Genomic DNA, 26,200 nt, shown 5'->3' with positions numbered 1-26,200 from the left:
TAAAACCAGTGAAGCATTGTAACAGTATATTATTTTTATTAGTTTCTGTAACCAAACCGAGAGAATGTAAATAAGACCGTACATATTTTAATACAGCGATGAAACCCCTGTACAAGTTCAACAAAAAACAAAAAGAAAAAAATCATTCCCCTCCCTCCCTCATACATCCTCCACAGCAGGGGGCTCTCCCACAGGTTACAGATGAGGAGGACCCCACCCACCCCACCACCTCGGGGTTCATACTACTGTACATATCTGAATGACCCCCGTCACCACAATCCCAAGATGAAAGCGTTGTGGGCGGGCGGTGAGCCAGTGGAGGTGAGGCAGAGACAGGAAACGGCACTGATCGCTTTCGCCAGTAAACGCAACCAAACATCACGTGTCCTCCTGCCCCAGCGCTTCAAACATCAGGCTCCTCCTCTTTTCACCTCTCACCTTCCCTGTGTCATCATGTCCTCAGTCGCCCTCTTGTGAGAGTGGACAGACATGCTCAAAGATTTCTACTGTTTCAACACTCAGCTCCTCTATTTAGCCCTATCCTGCTAATGGCTAGCTAAGGGCACTGATCAGACAATAGCAGCAGGTCAGGGTGCTTTATAGTGAAGTGTGTGAGTGCGTGTGTGTGTGTGTGCGTGTGTGTGAGACAAACAGCGAGGGTGGTGTGTAAGCAGTGACAGGGCATGTGACAGCTGTGTGCAGTGATCATACATCATCAATGTAATCCTTTATCCCCTTTATTCAACACTATGCTGCCATGGCAACAGCATCCTCCAGGGCTGTGACATCATCCCTGCCCTGCTTTAACCTTTGGCTAAATATACAGGAGCTACAAACACACATCCCACCCCACACACACACACACACACACAGACACACACATCAGTACTTCTCAGGCAGGAGATGAGTGCAGAAGGCAGGAGCAAAGGCTCACAGGCAGACTAATCAAAAATCAATCAAAGTCAATTAACTGCTGCAATTTTCACATTTCCATTCTGATACAACAGAAATCAAATTTAAAAAAAAAAGTGAGGACAGTTTGTGATTCCATGTCTCTGTGAGGACAATGTGCATCAAACCCTTGAGTGAGTGAGGAGACGCACAAACCTCTGGATTAGTTATGATGGAGAACATAAAGTGACGTCTCCTTAACAGGATTGTTCTGACTACAAAAACAAACTGATTGGTTCTTCTTCCTCTAACATGAGATCCTATCTGAGAAATAAAACAAAAATCAAGAGCTAGAAAAATGGCAAACTCAGCAGCAAATCTCTTTCTATTATCTCCTCCAGCTCTCTGATCTACCCTCCGTAGATTTATATCAAAAGCCTCTTTAAATGATGGAAGAATCCAACTAAAAGGCCCCCCACCTGCAGGAGGATGGAGGGGGGAGGGGAAAGACCCCCCCTGCAAGGAGACAAGGGGGAGGGGGGGTAAGAAGAGGACAGTGTCCACTCTCTAATCACCCTCCTCCCCCACTCTGCCCCCCCATCCCAGGGGCTGATATGAGGTGGGTGCAGAGTGACGGGGCCCGACTCTCTCTCCTCTCTTCCATCCGTGCACAGGGTCGTCTGAAGAGGGGGGGTGGGGGGCTGCTCCCTACTTGCCCTCTTCTGGTTTGATGGCCTGTGGTTTTATGGGGCCGGTCCGTATGGGTTTGGCTGCAGAGACGGGGGGTTTGTCAGAATCCGGGCGATCTCCTCCCGCCGGGTGATTTGGGGCTGGGATGTCGAGGGGGGGCTTCCCACCCTGATCAAGCCGGGACACTTTGCTGACCTGGGGGACTTTGAGCTGCTGCTGCTGCTGCTCTGAGAAGAACTTGTGAGTGGACTGCAGCACCTCGGCCCGCTGCTTCGCCTGCAGAGAGGAAACAGTCATGAACCCTTCACAAGCGACAGAGATGAGTGGGTGTGTACAAATGTTGGCGTATCTACTCTTTGTCTTGTTGTTTCTTGGAGCATCTTCTAATGCCTCGTAACCCTTTATATCAGGACAACCCAACATCTGGACAGTCTTAAGTAAAAGCTGCGTTTGCATCACAAAGGTTCTCTCTATATCAGACTCCTGCTCGTAATTTCCATTTAGTGCCGACCTGCAGTGTTTGTTGTGAGCTCTAAAGTACAGCGCAGCAACATCTTATTTCCAATTACATTAATGCGAATTCTGGATTAAATGAAAGAGACCGAGAGTGACATGAGAGTTTAATCTCTTAAACCTCTGGACCAAAGCCCCTGTATGAAATATTGATTTTAAGAGAACTTGTAAAGTCTGTGAACCGCTCATCATTGATAAAAGAGAAGTTTCAAATATAAAATCAGACCTTCAGGTCCTGTTCGGCCTTCAGAGCCGCCTGTGTGCCTCGGGGTACAACGGGGGGACCGGGAGGTCCTCGTGGGGCGTGCTGGCTGTGCTGCAGGTGCTGCGGGTGTTGTTGGTGCTGCAGGTGCTGCGGATGCTGTTGGTGCTGGGGGTGCTGTGGGTGCTGGGGTCGGGGGTGTGGCATGAGACCGCCGCCCACATTAGCTGACATGGGAGGGCCCATGGGCGATCGCTGCACACCTCCGGCAAAAGAGTTAGCGTGAGGGGGTCGAACGAGCGGAGACACGATGTTGGGCTGAGACAGAATCTGAAACAAACGAGTCACAGTTAGCCTCCATGCTAACAACCAATCAGAGCTTCATGTAAACGCCGTCTGTTACAGGTTTGTGTGATCAGCATGATACCTGTGGGTTAAACTGGCCCGGGAAGTGCTGCGTCATCCTCATGCCTGCAGAGCTGGGCTGAAACTGCTTCTGGTACATTATACTGTTCATCTTACTGGACTGACTACTGGGAGACGTGGAGCTCGCCCTACAGGCACAAGAGAGAGAGAGAGGAAAGAACGGTTACAAGCAAACAGTAACAAACCAAAGTAAATGACTATCAGACAGAGGCTTATTACTGGATATTTCATAAAGACACATTCTGAGTAGTCTTTCAAAACAGTCCAGTGAGTCAGCAGATTTTCAAAGGGATGTTTAACTTATGGGATCGTTACAGGAGCAGCTGTGGAGGATCAGTGTTCATAGAGGATCCAAACCAGGAGTAACCTTTTTGCCTAAAAACTGAGAGGCTTTCAAAACAACTTTTTGATAATACAAGAATCTGTTCAAGGAAACGAGATGTTTCAAAGAAGCATCATTTGTCTTTTCTCCAAACAGCTCACTTTGTGATTGAAAGCCCTTTTTTAAAAATCCCACGAGACATTTTAATTGTTCATTAAACATTTTGACAAGCTATGCTCGGTAACCTCTGAGTGTGTTTATGTTTGAAATAGTGACCCTGTGGTTGTACCTGTAGGGGCTGGAGGTGGGGGTGGTGCTCCTGGCGCTGATGGGAGGAGTTCCAGGCTTCACATCCATCCCACTCCCAAACAGTTTCAGGTCCATGTCCAGCTGAAGTAAAACGTTTGAAAAGTTTATTTAACTGATAAAACAATCAGCCTGTCTGAGAAACACACCTGCACAATGCAGTACCTTGTTGGTAGGGGGCTGCATCATGCTGTGGTTATGGCCCATGATGCTTCTGTACGGCTGGGAGACGGGGGGCTGCCGGTTGATGTTGGGGGGCTGAGCCTGTGGAGGAGTGGGGGGCAGAGCCAGCAGGGGCTGACCTCCGCCTGAGCCGAAGTTTGGCAGAGAGAGCTGAGAGTTGGGCAGAGGGACGGTCACCTTGTGAAAGGTAAACACACGCTTAGCAAACAGACTGAACTTTTCTGCTGATCAATGACCAAATGTATCAGTGATTTGTTTCTCAATTTCAGTTTATGAAATGAAATCTCAAAGTATATTTTAGTTTGATGGCTAAAAACATCAACTCTTCATAAAGTTTGTGTGCGTGTAAGAGTTTTGTTTGAAGTGTACCTGTTGCATGGCAGAGCTTGGCGATTGAGTGTTGCTATAGTAACTACTCTGACCATGTTGCTGCACCTGTCCAGAGTATAGATTCGAGTGCTGGTTCATGCTCTGTCGGGCCTGAAACAGACATTAATTACATACATGTGAAATAAAAAGTATTAACAATGTTCACAAATATATGATACGAGTTTAATGATGTTGCGAGCGGCCTGGTTACCTGCAACAGGTGTGTGTCGATGAGCTGGGAGCCCCCCATGCCTGACGGCTGGTTGAGCTGCGGTTCAAACAGGATGGGGATGTGCTGGGTGGAGGAGGGCTGCTGATAGGCCAGGTTTGACTGAGGCTTGCCGAGCTCGGCTGCCTGCACGCCGGGGTAACTGTGCAGCGACGGACCTGATAGCATCATGGAGGGCTGAGACAGGCTGCTCTGCATGAAGGCCTGCTGGGACCTGAAGGAGAAGGGGGGGGGGGGGGGGGGTTAGGGTTAGAAAAGAACGAGTGGAAACTCTCACTGCAGAGAATAGAATACAGTAGGAAAAAGGTGTGTGTTACCTGTACGGCTGCAGGGAGGAGCTGAACAGGTCCTGGGGCTGAGAGACTGGAGGACCCGTGCTGAGTCCCAGCTGAGCCTGGTGTGTGTGTTGGTGCTGAGGCTGACCCTGCAGGGGGGCGTAAATAGGGATGGGAATCTGCTGCACCGCTGTCGGCTGCACAGGTGGACAAACACAGGAAATATTAAAATCTAACTCCTGCAGTGCGTTCATTCAGATGCAGTTGTGGCCCTCAGGTCGTGTGCAGAGCGCTGCAAACACCCATCTACAAATACGAGGGGGCAGTGTGATTTTAAAGCCATTAAGATCAACAGTTTCTGGCTACACAAACCTTACAGTATAGATATGAAGCAGAGGTATGAAACATGCTCGTGTGAGTAACAGCTGAGCTCACCTGTGAGAGGCCGGGCTGGAAGCCCTGCTGCTGTGCCAGAGAGGGGGCGAGGCGGGGGTGGGGGGTGCTGAACAGGTGACTAGTGTCCATGTAGAAGGCCGGAATCTGAGCTGCAGAACCTGCACAAAAGAATGTCATCTTAGCATGAGCAGCATTTCATACATGATCCATTAAGGATAGATGGAAACTTGATTTGACACTTTGTTTTACTCACTAAGACTTAGTCATGTTTCGGATCTGTTGCAACCAGGGATTATTTTGTTGCTTGATTAAAGTGAATGTGATGTTATTGAAGGTTTGCTCTCTGTGACTGTGCTCAGTATGTAGAACATTTTTTTAGGAACTGGATAAAACAGGAAATAAAATGCTTTACCGTTAAAGCCTCTTCTAAAATAAAATTTAAAAAATTGTCGATTTAAAGAAACAGCTGCTCAAGAGTAAATGTGAGAAAAATAATGAATAAAATCCAGAAATGCAACTTTTCTTTGTTACCTACAAGGCTCCGTCAGAAAAACACTATTTTGACACTTGACTGAACTGTAAGTTGCTGCCTTTGTCTCACCTGCTGCAGACTGAGAGACGTACACCTGGGGGGTCTGCTGCTGGGGCAGCAGGGGGGGCACACAGCCAAGCTGAGAGAAGCTGCTGCTGGAGGAAGACAGACCTCCACCCTGCAGCTGCTGAGGCTTCACCTTACAGATGTTAGGGGGGTCAGAGGCAGTAGTGGTCTTCGTGCTGAGGGACGACGTCGTGTACGTACCAGAACCTGCTGAACACCATGAGACAGCAGAATATAACACACGCCTGGATATCATGAGTCTATTCTGTTTGTTTGAAGAAGCAATCTGTAAGACAGCTACAGAAGTAAATCATAAGAAGAACGTTATTATACGATCAGACGTTAAGGAATCATGCTGCGATAAAGTGCTGGCTTTGGACAGCCCTCGGTTTGTTAGATGAGACCAGCTGTTGAGGCAAACCAACAGATGTGGCAGCGATGGAAGCAGACAAGCAAACTGCTTCATGTATCACTGATTGTACCCGATTCAAGAAGCCTTTGCATTTTAATATGCTTTTGAAAAATTGGAGAGGTTAGAACGCAGAAAGGTCTCATGAGTGATGCACATCTGGTTAAACACTGAAGCTCGAGTGTCTGCGACATGGCAGCCTGGGGGGGAGACAGCTTACTCGTCACTACGTGTCAGGGTTGCATATTGCCGCTTTTCAGTTTCCACAATTAACACAGCTAATTCAGGTTAATGTTACCTGACAGGGAGGTGCTTGGGGTGACAGAGGCAACAGGTATCTGAGGCATGGAGGCAGAGGAGAACGTGGAGTACGACGATGCGCAGGAGGTGATGGGGGAAGCGGAGGAGGTGACCGGAGAGTTCTTCTCCAGACTGGGCGAGTTCTCCCACGCTTTCCGAGCCGATTCCATCTGAGGAGCAGAAGGTGAGAGACACGAGGAGGTTAGAAAATGTTACATTAAACCTCCAGAGAGGTCAGTGAGAGAAAGTAGACCCGAGTACCTTTAGGGTTAGGTCGACCGTCGCAGGCGAGACGGTGCTGAGACTGGAGCTCTGCTGCAGCGTCTCTCTGCGAGGGAGGGGCAGCGTGTGTGGAAGAGCCACCTGAAGACGAGAAAAAAAATCAAAGCAAGTTTGGAATGATAAAAACTGTGTGCACTGTGCAGACTTTAACCTCTGTATAAGAGAGAAATAAGCTCAAAGAATGTGTACTCACATTTGCCACCAAACTCTCCTCTATTTTGTTTCCTCCTGTGGAAACGCTGTCAGCCAGCGAGGACGAGGGCGCCGTGTAGTCTGTGACCAATTCCTGAGAGGAATCAGAAATTCAGAATGTAACCAAAAAAAAGTCATCAAGTTAATGAGTAAAATGATTTACAGTTTGAACAGTACTTTTTGACCCTCTGTACAAAGTCAGTGCTGTTCTCGTTTATGATAATAAAAGCCGCCTCTTACAGAATGCAGGTTAACTTGTGAACTTCAGTATGCTAACTAGAGCTGCATGATTCTTGCTAAAATGTGAATCACGATTTTTCTTTCAGACGAGTCTTTTTTTCTTCTTCCACTTTTCAATAAAAACGTTATCTTAGGGGTCTCCCCAAGAAAATGTTCAGCACCAAACATTTTCCTTATTTTAATTTTTCAATGCACCGATTTGTGCCTTCTCCTTGTAACTTTGTGTCTTTCGGCCCTTTTTTGCGTCGTATTTTTCAAATCTCTTTCAGTGTTCATCAGATAAACGTTCACACAATGATGAATGCATTCATTTGAATATTTATATAGACCGGACAGTTGTAGTGTTTCTGCACTATTCTAGCCCTACAGTAACTTCAAACTAATAACCCTAATATGACAAACTAATATGACATTATTTTGTTTCGTTTAATAACTAATAAGTGGGTTCTAGGTTCCTGTGAAAGATTAAAAACAGCCAGAGATGTTTTTCACCGTGTTGTCTTTATGAGACTCGACAATGAAAGAGAAATGTTTTTAAAGATGGCGGTGCGTCCTCAAGCCGTAGCTGCTCCTCACTGCTAACCAGTCACCAAACTTTGGTGTGTGGTGATTGGGCATTAACTCAATTAGAAGGGTTTCCTCATCCCTGCGTGCTGACTCACAGGCACACTCAGGCAGGACAGAAATACAATGTGCGGAAAATAGTTAAACGCCAAACCGGAAAAAACGCAATTTACAAGTCAGTATTGAAGCGTTGATGACGTACAGAACGGCTCAATATTTTATTGAGAATTTTTGCATGCCTAAAGAAAACAAAGTCAAAGAAAAAAAGTGAGTAAAAACATGGATGTGAGGTTTAATGGTGACGTACCTTGGTGTTAATGTTGTACTCTGCTGAGGGCACCGTGATCATGCCCTCGATGTCTCCGCCCAGCTCTGGTACTGTGGTGTCACTGCTGGGAGGACTGGAGTCTGTGGCTCTGCTGACTCCGCCTCCTGGGAGGACTCCTCCCTCCATCCCTTCCCCTTCTCCTCCTTTGGCCTTACGGTTCTTCAGAGAGCGCTCCTTCCCGATTGGACCGGGCTTGTACTCCTTGGTTTCTACTGGTTCTATTTCAGGAAGCTGAGGAGGAAGATTTTAAACATTTAGAGTTGAGCTTTAAAAAGGTGAGTGAGTGTTGTTCAGTTTCCTCCGCACCGTCTCTACCTTCTGAGTTTTGATTGGTCCAGCTCGAGGTTGTTTCTGTCTCTGTTCTTTGGGAGCAGGCAGCTTGTTCTCAGAGCTGCTCTCTAGCAGAGCAGGAACGCCATCGCTGTCGGTGCTGCCTGCAGATGACGGAGCTCCGAACTGAATACTGTCTATGGCCAGATCCACAGCGCCGCACTCTGAGCCAGGCTTCACACCCTAAAACAACAGCAGGATATACTTTTATTAAGAAGACAATATAAAGACAGGGACAAAACAAACAGTTCTTTGCACAAATACATTACCAGTGTGCACGAGTTTGCCTGCCATTTGTATTTATTTAAAACAAGAAATTATCTGGGTGTTTGTTGTTGTTGCCGTGTTATCACAACAATGATCTTTTGAGTTTCATATCTGACTTTAAGAGTCTGATGTTGTGACAACCTCAGGGTCAACAGTTTAAATGATGACAGATCGTTTCATAACAGCATGTGTTAGTTTTTCAGCTTATAAATTGAGACGGTGGATTTGAACGTACCTCAGAGGAGACGGTGCCGGTGAATGAGGTAAGAGGTTTGTTCCAGGCGCTCACTGACGGAGGCTGAGGAGGGCTGATAGGACCGACTGGAACATACAACACACAAAACAAGAGCTTCACCCTTCTGGTACACACCACTGGTCAATATATTGGAAGTCATTATTATTAAACTATATCTAAGCCTGCTTCATGTCAGCAGGATTCACCGGGAAAATGATATATATTTTTTTTAAACAATCTGTCCACTCACGTTTTTTGACGTCAGGAAGCGTAGTGGCACCCGTCACCTTGTTCTCCCACAGCTCTGTGCCCAGAGTGCTGTGGGTGGTCGTGGGGGCGGGAGGCAGGTTCTTAGATGTGAAGTCTACAGTAGGAGGGGGGATGGAGGGCAGAGGAGCAACGGCCGCTTCCAGAGCCTGGGGGGCCGCGGCCGGCTTGGAGGAGGCCAGGTGAGGATGCTGGGGAACAGAGATGGGCGGCTGCTGTGGGGCCTGGGGGGTGGAGGTGACGGCAGGCTGGGGCTGGGCGGCCTGTTGCTGCTGCTGCTGTTGTTGTTGTTGTTGTTGTGACGACTGTTTTTTGGCAAATCTTGGGGGCAGCTTTCCTCCTCCTCCTCTGCTCTTCTCACCTGAACCTTTCTTACTCCAGTTCTAGAAGAGAAACACGGGGATCAGAGGACATGTTAACTCTGCATCAAATGTTTAAAAACATTTGGGAGCGATTACTGTTGTAGAATCGGACACACATTTTATCTAAAAAGATGCCTGTGTCCTTTAAAACAAGCAGTATCCCAGTATAAACCAAGTGATGCTTTCTGAAGCTTTTGAAAGTTGTGTTAGCTCCCCTGCCCAAAACTCTCTGGGACATATACAAGACTGGAGTCTCCTCTTTGTACCATATGTTCTCCAACATGTGGTCATAATGCTGCATTCAAAGTAAACTGACCACAGGAAGGAAAGGAAACAGGGACCACCGAGCTGTATCGGATGACTTGAATTTTTTCAGCTTGCCGCTTAGTCGTGGACTGTGACCAGTTCACACAAGTCTGAAAGAGGCCACGTCAAAATAAAAAAGTAACGTCAACACCCCCCCCCAATAAAAAGGATCTGAGCAATTCATTTGAATGACACATGAGGGCTTGTCGTGTGATTGTGGTCAGAGAGGGTAAGTGATTCTTTACTACGAGGGACAAACTTCCCCTCCGCTCACCTGAGGGGTCTGCTCCTCTTTTTTCCTCTTCTCTTCGTCCTGAAGACGTTTCTGCTGCTTTCGCGAGACGACCTCCGTGAAGCCGTCGTCGTTGGTGCTGGACTGCAGGTCCTCCGTGGTGGTCACCTCTGGGTGGTCGTCAATAATCACAACACCTGTAGACACGGGTGAAAAAGAATTTCGTCTCCAGGTGCCTGGGTCATCAGTGTGAGACGGAGTGAAGGTGTAGTACTCACTGGCATAGTTGTTGAGATCAAACTGGGAGAGAGCGTTCTCTTTGGGCTTCTTGGCGGCTTGTTTGGCGTCGTCTTTGCGGCGAGCAGGCTGATCTTTAGCAGATCTCTGAGACGCTCCTCCAGTTGCTGATTGTGTCGCCTCTGAGTTCTGCTGGGCTGGAGGGCTGTTTGATTCAAAGACACATTAGAGACCGACAGATGTGAATTGATTACATTTATTGATTACATGTGTCATAAACAGAAAGCAGAAAAAAGAGCTGCGTCGGCCCAAAAACTCAACTCATCAAAAATGTGCACGATCCTTCAAACAGCTCTGCCCTAAACACAGCACTGTGAATTCTACCAGGGCTTAAAATAAAAACCTGCTACAAAAAGGGGCCCCGTGCACAACTCAAGTTTGACATCAATAAATGTAGGTATGTAATGCTGTTTTCCCACGTGTTCTCAAACATATGCAGAAGAGGCCAACGCAGCAACAGAGTACGCTATAAGACGCCGTAAGGATTTCGAGCTCCATCAACGCAATTATAGTTGTATATGCAAAAATCACAATCTCAACTGAAGAGCAGAGATGAACATACTGATACATCTTCACATTAGCTCACTCAGACTTCATGCAGAAATTCTATTAAGGGGCTTCAAGGAGAAACTCTGAAAAACGCAGCTGTTTGCATTCTCACCCTCCAACATTTCAGGAGTTCGGTCCAAGTGAGAAAGCAGCTTTTAAGTAAAGTGTAGAAGTCCTATCTAAAGTAAGGATCTCCTGGTGACACTTGTCTTAAGTTAAAATAAGTGGACTGAGTGATGCAGTGAGTCTATCACACAACAGGTTTATACTGACTGAATACAGCTGCAAGAGAGCAGTTATTCTGTGGCACACTGTTCATTGTGAGAGTGTTGATGTAAGTAGTCAATTAAAGCCTGAAAACAAGAGACAAAGCCAGAATTGTTCACACTTACCCTTTGCGGCCGGGTTTGGCCCCTCCCCTCCTCTCCCCCTTGCCCCCAGCGTAGCTCCGGCCTGGTTTGGATCCACTGTTTCCTCTCCTGTTGGGCCTCTCCGACGGCCTCTGGCTGGAGAAACTCCTCTTCACTGCAGGAGCTCCTTCACGTTTAAGAATCCCCCCTCCATCAGGAGGGCTTTTGTTTGGGGTCAGAGAGCCCTGCGGGGGTGCAGGTGGTGGGGCGGAGGCAGTTGCTGCTTCCTTATTGGCCTCCTGCGCTCCCTTCCTTTCCTCCCGCTCTCTCCTCTCGTTGAAGTCGCTGCTCTCGGAGGCCGTCTCCCACTCCTCGTTGGCCTGGTCTGAAGAGTTCTGGTTGGACAGGTCTGGGGACTTGGTACCGACAGCAGTGATTGGGGGGCTGCTGGAGTCGGGCAGGAGGGCTTCTGTAGGAGAGGGAAGGTCGGGGGCAGGCACAGAGGCTGTCCCCTCTACAGGCACAGTAACAGGGGTCCCTGGGGCTCTGGACAGGGTGGGGGAGAGAGACACCTGGGTGGGGGCGGAGCTTTGGAGGGAAGCAGAAGGCACTGGGAGCAGAGGGACAGGGGGACTTGGCGCAGTCTCCCCGCTCGCTAACACTGCAGCCTCCCGCTCTTTCAATCGTCTGAATCGAGGGGGTTTGTCTTGCCTTGGGGGCCTCGCTGGTCTGGATCGACGAGGCCTCTCTCTACTACTCTGCGGAGCCCCCTCCCCAAATTTCTTTGCATCTGGTTTGGGGGGGCGTCTGTCGGGGTGATTGTCATATCTGGGTGTGGACTCTGCGTCCTCAGGTCTGAACGTCTCCATGGGTTTCGAGGGCCACTGGGAGGAGGACTCTCTTGGGGGTCGTCGGAGAGGGGCAGAGCGGGGGCCGCCGCGCTCCCTCGCGCCTCCTCGTCTGCTGTATAGACCCCCTCTTCCTCGTCGAGAGGGTTCTCCTTTAGGGAGGAACCCTGGTTTAGGCCGGCTATCGTCTTCCCCTCTCATTCCACACTTCTCCCCTATATGAGGAGGTCCAAAACCTGGTTTGTGGGGCCCGGAGCGGGGCTCCCCAGGGAGCTCTCTCCTCAGAGGACGGCTGGGTTTGGTGCTGGGTTTGGTGCTGGGCTCTCGGTCTGAGGGTCCTGTATCACTGGCAGACTCCCTCCCACCTTCGCTCTCAGAGTCCGTGTCTGAGCCCCGCCTCCGCCTGCGTTTAGGAATAACCTCAAAGTCTGAACTCTCACTGCGCGTCTCGCTCTCCTCCCTGTTCCTGAAAGCTGCAGCCCCCCCCGCAGACGCTAGATCAGAGCGAGAGCGGGGCTCCCTGTAGGGGTAATCCGGCCGGCTTCGACCACGACTCCCCCGGCCTCGACCGCTGTAAGTCCCCCTGTAACTCCGCCCTCTGGAGTAATACTCCCCTCGACCTCGTCCCTTGAAACTCGAGTCCCCCGGCCACTCTCTGTCTCTGTCCTTGTCCATTTCCTTCTCCCTGTCCCTGTCCCTCTCTCTGTCTCGGTCCCGCTCTCTCTCGTCTCGTCTGTAACCTCGAGGAGGGAGATTGGACTCTTTCCTCGAGGGCAGTTTGGGCTCTTGATGTTTCTCATTGCTGGGTAGTTTGTCTGTTTTTTCCTCCTGAGAGGAAGAGGTGGGAACTCCAGATGAAGGCTGCGAGTCCCGTGTTCTCTGATGTCCACTCGGTGTTTCCTCGGCTTCTGGAGCCTCTCTCTTGCCCTCCCCCTGAGGTCTGGAGCCCTCTGACAGAACAGCAGCTGCAGAGGGAGCTTTGGAGGACTGATCCTTCTTGGGTCGGTCTCCTCTCTCGCCTCTTTCATGACGTTTTTCCCTCTCCTCTCTTTGCTCCCTCTCTTCCTTCATGTCCCTGAGGACAGGTTTCTTTATGGGCCCCGACCTGCGGACAGGCCTCTCTGCTCCAGGTCCTTCTCTGCGCCCTGCTGCCGATCGCCCCCCCCAGCGCAGCTCAGCTTTCTGCTTGTTGGCTACTGGCAGAGGCAGCTTCTCTTGTTTGTGTAATCCATCAGCAGGAGGTGTAGCCCTGCTGCTGCTCACTGTAGCCTGGGGGTAGAGTTCAGTCTGTGGCTTATCATCAGCCCGCTCAGTGTCCTGAAGCTCGAGTGTTTTCGTTCCGAGGGGGAGGCCTTCAAACCGGGGCTCATCCAGCTTAATTGAGTGGCCGGAGCCCTGAGAGACGCTCCTCTGGAGCATCGCCTGTCCCAGAGCCTCCACCTCCTCCCCACTGGGGAGGCCGGGCTCCTCAGGGTCAAAGGCCGAGCTGACAGGTACCCTGTCCAGAGGTCCTGCCCCGCTCTCTGGGCCCTGAGTAAAGGCTGACAGCGACTCTGTAGGGTCCTGGAAGAAGTTATTTTTATGAGTGTCCAACGTACTGTGGTCCTGGGAATACATTGGAGGGAGCCCCCTGTCCAGATCCAGACCAGAATCCATCCTGTAAACAAAAAAATAAATGTGATGAGAATAATAAAAAGCTTTTTATTTCTTGTCATGAATTGATTTAGTTTAGTTTTTTACCTGGGCTCCTTGTTATCGTCCCGTCCTTTGGGGGGAGTCACAGACGGTAGCTGCTCAGACTGAGGGTAGGGATCTGATCCCCACAACATACGAGAGTCTGGGGACAGGCCGTGGTCTCGAATTGGTCGGGTCAGATGATCGAAGGAGTCCGAACTGGAGCTTTCACCGGGTTCTCTGCGTACAATCTGCTTGGGAGGCATCCTCCCTGCAGGAATCAAGAGAGCGTCTTGAATTTCCCTCTGGATCAATAAAGTATCTATCTATCCATCTATCTATCTATCTTTACAAACAGCTGGAGAGTGAGTTCATTCAATCAAAAAGACACTTCACTATTTCTGTCCTTCCTGAACCCCTACCTGGATGGATGTTGGTCGGCATGTCAATGGGGGGGCGTCCCGACATCATGCGGGGGTCCATGTAGGACTGCATCATGAGCCAGCGGGGGTCGAACCCCATGGAGGCCAGATGCTGGTGGTGGGGGCCCATGGGCTGGTACACAGAGCGGTGCTGCTGCTGCTGTTGCTGGGAGGCTGGAACTGCTCCCCCCCCTGATGGGGACATGGAGCCCCCACCCTGCTGCTGCTGCCACTGCTGCTGCTTCATCTGCTCCTAGAAGAAATAAAATATCATTTAAGATTCATAATCAATCAAGCTGAACAGTTGATGCATCAGCAGTCGTGGCCATGTTAAATTTTTTTTTTTTTTTTTTTTAAATGGTTTGATCTTTTTGTTATAAGTTTGGAAACAAGCTAGCTTTACGAATTAACCAGCAACATTTCAGCTGCTGTATCTCAACAAGCAGATGACGAGGAGGAGGAGTCTTACCTGCTGTCTGAGGAAACGAGGAGGCAGAGACTTTTGAAACTGTTTGGAATATCCTGAAGTGAGAGAAGGACGCATGGCTACTGCAGCTTCTCCTTCTAGCTGTGGAGGAGCTACGGCGACATCCTCGCTACTGGGGGGGTCTATGTGAGGCAGAGAGAGGTGGGGCTCCTCAACTGCAAAGGAACAAACCAACAGGAGTGTTATTAATCAAACCATATCAGTCATTGAGAACACATCAGTCTGATACTCTGATCCAGCTAACCTCTGCTGTCCTCAATGTTGAAATAATCTCCGATAGGCACTGTAGTCTGCTCAGCCAGGTTCTCCTCCAGCAGGGGGTCCACCTCAGCCAGAGAGCCCTCGCCCTCACTCTGAGGCTCGGGAGCAGTGGTCACAGGTCTGTGGATGGGGGGGCTGGGCTGAGGAGGCAGGTGGACCTCCTCCTCAACACTGGGCTCTTCTCTGTCTCGCTCCACCCTCTCCCTCTCTTGCTCGGCCCCCTCAGGCAGAGGAGCCGGCATGATGATCTGTGCCTGTGAGGCTGGGATTGAAGGTCCAGGGCTGGATGCTAGATCAGGAGCAGGTGAGGCGGTTTCCTCACTAGCGGCTCCTCCGTCATCGGAGGCGATCTGGGCAAGGGCAGGTTTGCCCTCAGCCGACGGCCTGTGTTTTTCATTGAGACGTTTAAGTTTTTCGGCACAAGCGGCGAGCCGCTGCTCTTCCATTCGCCGCTCCTCCTCCTCTCTCCTCCTCCTCGCTCGCTCCACAGCTTCAGAGACCTCCACAGGCTTCTTCCGTTTCTGTCGCCAGGCCTCTGGGTCCTCATCAGCAGCAGGGGGCGCTGCAGCAGCTTGTGGTTTACTGACACGAGGAGCTCCGCCAACAGGACGAGGGCCGGTCTGGAGAAAAGATGAATTAGCACACCTTTCACTACCAAATCATAAAATTAAAAAGTGAAAACATGATGCAACATTTTAGAAATAATTCACCTGTTGAGCAGCTGACTTGTACTGGCCCATACTTCCTGGTGATGGCGCTCTGGGATCTACACTGTCTACCCAGGAGGATTTACCACCCCCGAGGTCTTCAGAGCCCTCCTTCCAGACCTCCTGACCGTCTGGTGGACGAGATCTCATACGATCCACTTTACTCATCCACTCCCTGAAAAAACAATTCACTCAATTGTTCAACTTACTCAGGGAGAAGCCAAATCACGTCCGCATCACGCAGAAACAATACTCATAGAACGATACTCAGACGGGCTTGCATACACTTGTGGTACTGAAATTCAGTGAGGCAGAGATGAATGCAGGACAATGACAGTAAACATTTAAGTTCTCACCAGTTTTCTCTTTTTTCTTTGTTAGCTTGGTTCTCCTCATCGTCACTGAAGTTCAGTTTCTCGGTGTAGTCCACTTCCATCTGAGCTCCTGTTTACAGAGAAGACAGGAGCATAACTGTGAAGGCAGCTGATTGGTTAAACATCAATGTCCACAAAATCATGTACAGACACTCACCTGCCCAGCCCTCATCAGTGTCAGTGTCCAAGTTGTCGAGCTCTTTCAGTTCTGTGGCGCTGATGATTGACGGTCTGTCCGGGTCCTGGAGCCACGACTGAGGCGGAGCCTGCTGGGGCCGAACTGAGCGAGGACCCCTGAACACAGGACAGGTAGACACGGATGAGAACATTTACTATGTGAGCTAACGCATGCACAAATCCCTGGATGTTGGAGACGTTTTCTGTGTCATTGCCAAGTTTGTGTGCAAAGAGAAACACAGAAGACTCCCTTTATGTTGTTGTGTGCTTCAGGACATGTAAATTATTCTCTCATTTATACCAGCTGGTATGTCTCAGATTCTTATTTATTTCAATGACCCTGATGTAGATAGACTCTTTATTGTTATTGTATAATAATACAGTGAAACTTTGTATGAAGACAAGGAGAGGTAGGAGATCCTTTTTTGCTCAACACTGTTTAAGATGATATTTAAGCATGTGAAGCATCAGAAGTTACTCCAACACCGGACAATATCAGAAACGGTTTTTCATATAAAAGCAAGGCTATTAATTCACTTCAGATATTAAAACATTAAAAAACAATTAAAAAGATGGAAGTAAAGTTTGATTTAATATTCAGGTTTTATATTGATGGATACATGTTCAAATAAAAATAGTCAATATGACATTTTAAATAAACATCTAAAATCCTAGATCAATGAATGTGTAATTATTTATAACTCTTTTCTTCTGTTATACAGTTTAACCATATGAGAAATTTGCAAACGCTCCAAAACGTGATGTCATAAATAAAAACACCAGCAAGTGACTTCTTCGGAGTGAAAAACAGACATTTGCTTTGAAGAATTCAAAGTGTGTCACTTTAAGCTCAGCGGTAACAGCCGAATCATGTGACAGGCCTTAAGAATTGGAACTTACTTGGCTCCATCTTGTGGTGCAGGGTAGCGGATGTTTCCTTGGCCCTGGCTAAAAGTCATCTGAGGATACGCATGAAACATCTGAAGCAAAAAAAAAAAAATCCTTGTCAACAGGCTGAAGAAGAGTCAAAAAACGGACACTCTGTGATATGTGCAGCTGTGACTTACGTAGGGTGGCATCATGCTTCTGAAAGCTGGGTCAAAGTGAGTGGGCACCCCCACAGGAGGCTGCTGCCCCCCGTTCAGTTTGGGCTGAGGAGGTCCTGAGGACGGGGGCGGCCTCTCCCTGCCCTCCCTCTTCTCCTTCTGACTGTCAGCTGGTACAGCTCGCCCTGAATCATCAGCCTCCCCTGGTGGTGTCGAGGTCCCCACACCAGTACTGCCCTCCTCTGCAACCCTGCTGTCCATCTCGGGGGGGCTGGGCGCAGTGTTTAAATTCCTGCCTCCCCCCTCACGCCAACTGCCAACATCTTAAGGAAACAGAAATATATTTAAGACATCATCGGGTAGACGAAAGGAGTCAGTGAGCAAGATGTTTGTGTTTCAGAAGGTGTCCTTACTTTGAGGTCGGAGGCTGGGTCCTGGTCCATACGGCTCCTCGTCCTGACCGTCGCTTTTCTCCGCCTCGCCAGCTGCCTGCAGGCTGGGAAACTCCTGGTGAAAATGGCTGCTCACACGAGGAGCTCCTGTCCAGAACAATAAAAAATAAAATAAAAAAAAATAATAAAAAAAATACATTTGAAAGCAGTCTATGAATGATCACAAACTTCTTCATACCACTTTTTTTTTTTACCACAAATTAACAGCAGGGGTCTTCTCCTTTAAATAAATTCAGTAATTAAAACCAGCAAAAAAACATTTGGTTATCACATCTTGGTATTTTTATTTGGAGTAAGAGTGTTTTTACCGTCCAGCTGTGTCTGCTTGCTGTTGGCCCAGGAGCGGCTCACCCCAACTGTCGGCTCCTGAGTCTGGACCACCACCGGTTTTATCTGGGGTGGGGGAGTCTCCTGTTGCCTGTGGATCCCAAATCTGGTCAGTTTACAACATTCAAATCCTAACGAGGCTGACAGACTCCTGTTACTAGAATCTAAAATGTTTTGTGTTATTCTGCTTAGCATGCATTAGACAGGAGACACAGTTTGTTGTTTAATGTACCTCTCGTCCCCGGCTTCGGATCGAGATGCCCAGCCACTACCGTCTTTGGGGACGATGTTGACGTTGGGGTCGTTTCCCTTGTTCTCGGCTTTCAGGCTGGGCAGGTTGGCCGGGGGGGGCATGCGCCTGCTGACAGCAACTTTGCCCAAACTTTGGAGCCCATGTCTAGCAGCCACTGAGACGCAGTAATGAGCAGGTTAGTGGTTTAAAAATGTCAGAGTAAGACCAGCATCAACCTGACAGAATACACAACGATCCCAGAGCTCACTACATTCATCAGTGCGCAGGGCTAATGGGAGATGACAGCGGGGGCTCACCTGCAGTTTTCTGGGTTTCCAGAGACTTGCCCTTGTAGGTGTTGAAGAGGCTAAGGGTTGCATACTTTGTTTTGCCATCCTTTGCCTTGGTGCTCTGCCCTGACTTCTCGGACATTTCGCTGGAAACTCATTGAGTCTGGTCCTTAGGTCTCGCCCCCAGAACCAGCCTCCTGCAGACAGACAAGAACAGAAAGGCACAACGTTACCTGTGTTGGCCTCTATGGCTTTACCAAGACGGCTTCTTCTGTTTTCTTATCTCAGCTGGTGTTCAAAGACATGAAGCTATTCTGAATCTGACCATGTCAAAAAATTACAGTCGTTTCTATATCCCTAATAAAGTCAATGTTCAGCATGTCAGTCAATGGACCAGTCGAAAAATTAAACTGTCATTAACAAACAGCGTGCTGTAAGCAGAGACACTTATTTTAAATCAAGCAGAATGTCTGCTCCTCTAAAGACGATCAGTGCTCGCTCATAGTAATACACCATTAACATCTGCAGCAAGCCAGAAAAGAACCCAAGTCATGAGTGAAACACAGGACTTAAAACCCACCATATTGTTTATTACTAAATGGTCCCTACTTTCTAATTCAGCGGACCATTATCAGATACAAAAGCTTTTTTGGACGATGGTTTGCTGAAGGTAAACCAGGTGTGAAAAAGAGTCTGATTAGCCGAGTACTGAGGTAAAAGAATGGAGAGAGAGTGGACAGTGATTCAAGACAAAAATCAACCCACTGCACGTCCACCAGCAAACAGAGGAGTCGTCAAACATGTTGCGGGACAGAGAAGCTGCAGGCAGGAGGGGAGTTTGAGTGAGCTGCTCCATGGACAGAGAGAGAACGTGTTCAGGCTGCGGTGTCAAACACAGGTGATTATTAAAGGAGCAGTGTGCAAGTGTGTTGAGTGGAAGTCATGGCTCTATCTGCAGCGTTGTCCTGAAACATTTCTAAGCCACAAAATGTTGACTTACATTTGTTTTATAAACATGTTAATGCATGCCACTGCTCAAAGCGCAGAGCGCTGGCAGTGAAGCATCCATCAAGCTCTGCATGGCTTCGCTTTGAGCAAAGAGACTAAAGTCAAATGCAAACTCTGTGGCAGTGAGTCTGTTTACTCCAACGGCACAGGAACAATGACCAATCATTTGAAATGTAAACACCTGACCTGGGATGGGTACGAGCACTCGCCACTTACTTCATTATTTGTGTTGCAATTCGTTACTCACGCACAGTAACTGGCATTTACTGGATGTTTGTCATTTTACAGGCATTAAAAAAACCTCACGTTTTCTTTATGATAAATAAATAATCATGCGAATAATAATCTGTGAGTACTCGTTCATTAGGCAATTCAAGAACAGAGACGACAGTAAACCTGACAGTGACGTTGAGTAATATGAACATCAATGCCCCGTGTTTACCCGTTGAAGAAAAGAGCTCCTAACTTTTATTTATTATTGAGGTTATCTGTATGGAATAATGACTCCCTGCCCTGCAGGTACAGCTCAGTCTGAAGCTGTAAATCTAGCACAATCATTTCACCTCGCTCCCGTCTGTTGGGGAAAAGATGAAGTGTTGTATTTCACATTGGTCTAGACCTCTGTATTGGGGGATTTCTTGTCTCTTTCCACTAAGTGCTGAGGGTTGAGACAGAAGCTTTTAATGAGTAACAATGCATGGGGGACACGGCCGGCTAGACTCAATATTTTCTATTTCTACTGTTGCTTGTTGATGACTAAAAGAAGAGAAACTGTGACGCTTTGATGCATCACTTCTGTCGGTCTAAATGTCAGCAGAAAAAGTCTCCAGCCGTCTGAAAATAGTACCCTGGAAAAAAAACTAAGAACAAGGGATTGTCATACCTTAAGAGGAGACAGTTTTCAGCACACTTGAATAAGTCATTTCAGCCCAAACAGACAAACAGCAGTGATGAAGGCTGGCTGCTGTGTGCATCATTTCATCCTTGTTTGGGCAAGTTCAAATATAACATACAATCAGGGACTGGTCGTGTGTATGTGTTATGAAACTGTGTAAAGACCTGCTCTGACTAAGCAGAGTTTGAAGACATTTTGAGAGTTTTGACCCCAAACTGCTTACTGTTTGGACACTTTTCAAAATAAAAGCACTTGAAAAGGAAAGACTAAACATGACTGTTTTCACCCTTCTATTTCTCTACTTTGCCTGCATGTCAGGGACCATGATAAGTGGGTTGATGATACCAGATTGTTATGTTTCAATACAATTCAAGTATAAAACAGACAATATTGATACCACAGAAACAAGAACAGAAGTTATGTGTAGGCCTGGGTGATTTGACAAAAAATGTGATAATAAAAAAAATGTACATCGATATTTATCACGATAACTTAACAGCTGATTTTTGCTCCTGAGGGAAAGTTGAAGAAACCACATGGTTTAATTATTCTTTATTGTCTGGACATGAAACAGGAGCATGTCACCAACATAAGCTCAGAGCTGGAAAACACAGTAACACTTTACTGCAGGGGAGTCACACTTACTGAGGTCCACACCATTTATATATTTGATTATATTTAGAACACGTCAACACTCATCTGGGATGTTTGGACATTTAGTTCCTTCAATGTTTTCTAACGAGCCAAACATGGGGGAAAAGGTTTGTGGTGTTGCTGCACTTCACTGTTTTTCTTCGGACTGTAAAACAGCCAACATGTCTCTAAACTCCAGAAGTTGAGCGGCCTTTCTTCTCGACGTTGTTTTCTCCTGCTTTGAGACGGGAGGCTGTGTTTTCTTTAGTGTCACGAGTGCTAATTTCAGCTCTCTTTCCATCCTGCTCCAAACGTCTGTAAGCCCACCTATCCCTGCAACATGATTGGCTGTTTGTCGTCTTTCTCTTCGTCTCTTTAGTGTCGGGTGGCATCTAGTGTTTAAAGTGCGGTAGTGCCCCTGGTTTCCCAGTGGTTGGATGGTGTAATTAGAGGTTTAACTAACGAACATTTTTAATATGTATATGATGAAAACATATAAATGTGATAATAATTCTTGTTTTATCACCCAGGTCTAGCTATAGGGACACACTATTGAGTGATTTCTTGTTTTTAATTATTAAAATAAAAACAAACAAACTGCTGCACACTGTCTAAATTACCAAACACAATGGAAATGTTTTTGGTCAGCCATTAAAATAACGGTTTTTATGTTTTAAAAACTTGGTACTGAAAAGTATTGAAGCTATGTTTTTGAAAACGTAGCCTGATATTATGTTTGAGATGCTTTATCAGTTCTCAGAAACATTTTTAATGAATAGTTTAGTCAAACATTTTATAAGCCGGCTATTTTGTGTTGCCTTTAAATACAAAGTGTTGAAGTCAGTCATCAGCGTTTTGACGATGACATAAACCGAGACAGGAGGACGTGAGCACATGCTGCTTTAGTAAAGTAAAGTCTGATGAACAGGTTGGATCTTAAAGTACATTTCGGTTACATACGGGCTATAATTTGATTCTGCAAGCTCAACTAGCTGAAAAGCCCAAATATTAATGTCACAGACAGCCCGTCGTGTCAGAACATCCTCCTGGTTTATCAGGGCTCTTACACCAATGACTTGAACAAGCATCCGTACGAGTCCCCTGCTGTGGTAACTTTGTACAAAGAGCACAGGCTTCATAACTGTACTGACAGAAACCCAGTATCTCGATGAAGCTGTATCTGAAAAAGTGCTGCTCATGGATCTGGCAGAAACGACTGAGCACAGATCAGCAGACGCAATCTGAGAAAATGTTCAAGTGAACGTGTCGCATTAATCATCGTTTGAATTCTTGTTCAAGTCTGTCCTGTGCAGCACGGATACTTGACGGGATGTAAAGAGCTAAATGATTCATAATACAGCAGAAACATTTCATTTAAAACTCTACTGAAAACTGCATCACTGCAGTGAGTAGATTCGTCGTGTTTGTTCAGATTCACAACTAACTAAAAGGACACACACACAAAAAAAGATCTTCAGTCAAACCTTTAGCTGAAGTTGCTACCAGTGAGAGAGAAAACGCTGCCTTATTTGCACAAATAGTTGCAACGATGGCCTAGTGGTGAGGTCATACTTCATATGTAGAGGCTGTGGGCTTCGGGATGGGCGGCCAGTGTCCTCTACCACTGTCAGAATTCGACGCAAAGAGACCATAAATACAACCTGACTTGCTCAAACATGTTAAAAAACATAATCGGCAACTTGTCATCCTGTGTCCTTCTGGTGTTGTGTTTTTGTGAGCTTCTTTAACACTTCAGTTCTTCTGAATCCAAAATTACTCAAACCAGAAGGAGGGATGTTTTTTTTTTTTCTTAGAACGCCCTTAAAACTTTTTTCCTCAACTCTCCATCAGCCAGCTGACAAGCATGACCACAAATAAAATATTTTTTTGTGCAACCGTGGCTCTCTCCAACCAGCTCTTTGCATTGTGTTGTGTTGGGCTCCATGTATGGCATGGAGCAGGGATTTACACTGACGGCCTGTAAGTTTATCATGTCAGCGTTACAAACGGATGCCTTCAAAAGTTTGTATGAAAGTATTAATAAAACGTCTTTTGTTCAGAGATTACTGTCCACAGTTCTTTGCTGCACACTGGTGATCAAACTACAAGAAAGCAGCTCACAGACACTTCAAGGAGCTTATGATGGTGCCATGAGAATATTATCGAGTAGAGCCACTCACTGGTTTTGAGGGTTAGTACTTTTACTGTCCTCAGAAATGTCACCTAAACATCGACTGGTCTGCTTTAGGACTACAAATTATTATAAAAAATAAGGTTCAAGCAGTGGAGACATTTTAATGTCTATTTTTAAAGCTTTAAAATGTATTTTTGTCCATTTCCCCCCATGGTCTTTTATTGTGCTTTTTAAAGTAAATAATTCAGTGTCTTTAATCTGCACCACAAAAGAATAAAGCTCCACACACATGACTGACTCTTCACCTTTAGGGCTGCAGCTAACTATTATTATTGATGTCGAATAATCTATTGATTATTTTTTTGATTAGTCAATTATTTGGCATACTATTAACATTAAGTGGCGGTTTACAATTTAGATTGAACACAAGTATTAAAAGGGGGGAAAAAACTTCATAGTTTATCAAAGTGACATGAAATGTCATGTAGCTACATGATCAAGGTTTGTTTTTCCTCCAATATAAACACATTACACTGATAACTAAAGCAAAGTGCACACCTAATGGCTACTAAACAAAACGTTCTCCAACCAAGTATCACAGACGGTTTTTCGACTGAGTAACGTTGTAAGTAGGAAACTTGAGCACTAAAGGCTCAGTCATTAAATGTAAAAGTTCTTAAAGACATTTGTGTAACCTGTGGTATTTGAAGACACTGCAGCTACAGGCTGTCTGTGTTTCAGATGTTCATTGCCATAGAAGTCCTAACAGTACTGCAGATGTGTTGGTATTTATTCCCCCTCTGGCCTGAACTCACGCTGTTCCAGGACGGGAGCACGTTTACCTCTTGTACATAGAGTAATACAACACATTAGAGAGGGGGAAAAAAATAAAATCAAGATTCTTCTTTCAGATTTCAAATTGATTCTACTCTTAAACCTTTTTTAGCTCTTTAACTCAGTAGAAGCCAAACAGAGCAACACGAAATTCAGCCAGTCTGAGAGATGACTGCTGTAGATCCTGAAGTATGTACTCATTCAGAAACAGACTTTGAATCATGGATCAATGAATCCAGAAGAGCTTTAAATTGAATTGTGACCCCAAGAATTAAAAACACATGTGACACACCCAAAATTCCCACCCTACAACAAACGAATGGCTTCATGTAGTTATGATGCTTGCTTAGTTTAACAGACAGGCAGACTCGAAAACAAACAAAAGAGGATGCACGGTCGAGTGTACGTCCACACATTTGAGAACAACACAGAACACGCATCGGCTTCTTTACTGACTTTGTGGCTTATTTGAGTCATGGTGGTCAGATACAGCCATAACTCACCGAGGTCCCTCAATAATGAAGGCTGGCCAAGGCACAGATGGGAGCCCTCACACTAGTCAAACTAAGTGGCCTTTAGGGGTGAAGCATGCTTAGGCATGGGACAGATTGCCTCGTGCGAGTACGCCCATAATCAATATTTGGACCCTATAAGAACCACTACCATTGTGATCTGGGAGACAACTGACTGATCAATATTTATGAATAAGAACTGGTCAATTAGGACTGGGTAAGACATGTGGATGCATATTTTTATGTGAGATATAGGATCCAAGCATTTAGTTGATATTTATCTGTCTGTCTCTCCTTTACCCAGGTCCTCTTCTTCGTCTGCCCCAGTTCTTCAACCAGCTTCTCCTCTCTTGTTTGTCAGTCTTCTTCAACCTGTCCCTCCTCACCCTGCTGCTCCTCCTCTTTATCCTGCTCTCTTGTATCTTTGTTCCTTCTCTTCACACTGCTCCTCCTGTCTGTCCCTCTTCCTCCTGCTCTTCCTGTCTGTCCCTCTCCGAGCAAAACCCAAATGCCACCTCCAAAACAAAACACAGAGCTGTGTATAATTCCTTATGCAGGTAAGGAACTTTTTTAAGTGCCCATTTGAGGAATGGACTATTTAGAGTCGACTGATAATTTACTTTGTTTTTATTAATCCTTTACAAAACACACACACACACACACACACACACACACTGCATTCCAAGTCAGCTAAAAACTACCCAGATTTAATGTTTGGTTCATATCGCCAATCACACAAAATTCATTAAAATATTTAGTTAATCATTTTAACAACCATATAATAAACATACACACCTCAAGAAATGTAGCTTAAACTTATTTCTAAAAGTGTCATATACAGGAAGTACATTAAACAAATGTGTAAAATTGACTGTAAGCAAGCTCTGCTGGGACACAGATGTGTAAATGTCCCAGTCACAGCTGTTGATGTGCAGACAGTGACTGGACATGTTGAGCTGTAAACCCTAAAGCACACACTGAAAACATAACAAAATATTCATTAAAAATCAAGCTCGTTCCCTTAACTATATAAATATATTCAGGGTTTTTAACCATTTGGAGTCGTTCACACCCTAAAATCTGCACACTCATGAGGTAAAATGAGTTATGGACACAATGGAGAATGATCCTGTCTGAGAGAGGTGATGTGCTGAAGTGAACTCGAGAATAAATCACGTCTCCAGCACGTTAGGTCTCATTGTGGTGAGATAAGTTGAGATGTCTGAGTGGTGCTGATTCTGTGTGCAGGCCATCCTTCAGGACGAGGACTCTGGTGGGCTGGGTGGTTCATACCGGCACGGAGCGAGGCCCGGTCCGCCCGGAGCTTCACCACACCGGGCTTTAGTCAACCTTTTATTTAGGCTAAAGTTACACAGACCAACGCCATGTATTCACGTGTACTTTAATTAACAGTTCACTTTGAAACGTGCTGCTGCTGGGACGTTAGCTCTCATCCTTTAGCATAGTTTCGTTTCTCTGGTCGCCATCACATCAGCGTGCTAACAGCTAGCTCCGAATGATCACTAACACACCTGTCAAAGCTTCAAAGTTACACCTGGCATGACGTACAGACTCACCTGCCGCCGCCGACTCTTCTTCTGTACTTTCTGTTGCTGTGCGGTCCGACTTGAAATCCGGTAGTATCCCGGTTCGGTGCGAGTGTCTGGCCGGCGGATTACAAAAGCTAGCCTTGGCTAACGACGCTAGCTGCTCTGTGCGCGAGCTGCCAACAAACCGCTATCCACATGCACGCGGCTCTTTACGTCTTCTTCGCTTCGGTTTTTCGCCGCCGCTCGTGCCCTATCTGTTTGGCCGTTTAAGCGGAATCCGGTGTACGGTCGTTACGTGGTTCCGTATCTCTCCTCACCCCGTTATCTCGTGCCAGACCGTTTTCCAAGTGGAGTGAGGCCCCGCTCGCGCCGCGGCCTGTCTCACAATCAAAGATGGCAGATTGTGGTTGCCAGATTTATCCTGTGA

General features: G+C 46.8%; 1 protein-coding gene across 3 annotated transcripts; it reads right to left on the bottom strand.

Moving 5' to 3' along the window:
• Positions 1-16: 16 nt before the first annotated feature.
• prrc2c (proline-rich coiled-coil 2C) lies at positions 17-26,200 on the bottom strand. 3 transcript variants are annotated; one of them, XM_079350870.1, is made up of 34 exons: positions 25,801-26,200; positions 18,235-18,404; positions 17,918-18,092; positions 17,667-17,776; positions 17,320-17,445; positions 16,928-17,229; positions 16,761-16,840; positions 15,841-15,977; positions 15,666-15,753; positions 15,313-15,484; positions 14,586-15,222; positions 14,324-14,496; positions 13,855-14,107; positions 13,499-13,703; positions 10,953-13,415; positions 9,993-10,156; positions 9,757-9,911; positions 8,798-9,197; positions 8,548-8,633; positions 8,031-8,228; positions 7,695-7,946; positions 6,585-6,677; positions 6,371-6,472; positions 6,108-6,279; positions 5,404-5,610; positions 4,842-4,960; positions 4,449-4,603; positions 4,114-4,345; positions 3,903-4,013; positions 3,516-3,710; positions 3,334-3,434; positions 2,724-2,850; positions 2,321-2,626; positions 17-1,857 (listed from the first exon to the last, which is right to left on the bottom strand). In XM_079350870.1, exons 2-34 carry the CDS (start codon positions 18,347-18,349, stop codon positions 1,600-1,602), a joined length of 8,469 nt encoding a protein of 2,822 aa, XP_079206996.1. In that variant the 5' UTR covers positions 18,350-18,404; positions 25,801-26,200; the 3' UTR covers positions 17-1,599. The 3 variants fall into 3 exon arrangements, with proteins under 3 accessions (XP_079206996.1, XP_079206998.1, XP_079206997.1); XM_079350872.1 differs by having other exon boundaries at positions 4,449-4,555; XM_079350871.1 differs by having other exon boundaries at positions 5,404-5,607.

This window comes from Symphodus melops (assembly GCF_947650265.1).
Source record: "Symphodus melops genome assembly, chromosome: 8".
Taxonomy (NCBI): Eukaryota; Metazoa; Chordata; class Actinopteri; order Labriformes; family Labridae; genus Symphodus; species Symphodus melops.
The sequence above is the reverse complement of the archived record's forward strand: the minus strand, read 5'-3'. Positions and strand labels throughout refer to the sequence as shown.

Bases quoted from the DNA above. Each gene is read 5' to 3' on its own strand.
- prrc2c (XM_079350870.1), bottom strand. From the start codon at position 18,349: ATGTCCGAGAAGTCAGGGCAGAGCACCAAGGCAAAGGATGGCAAAACA. The intron at 17,230-17,319 runs GTAAGGACACCT...TGTTTCCTTAAG, and splicing joins ACCCAGCCTCCGACCTCAAA to ATGTTGGCAGTTGGCGTGAG. The intron at 3,435-3,515 runs GTACTGCATTGT...GTTTTACTTCAG, and splicing joins TGCAGCCCCCTACCAACAAG to CTGGACATGGACCTGAAACT.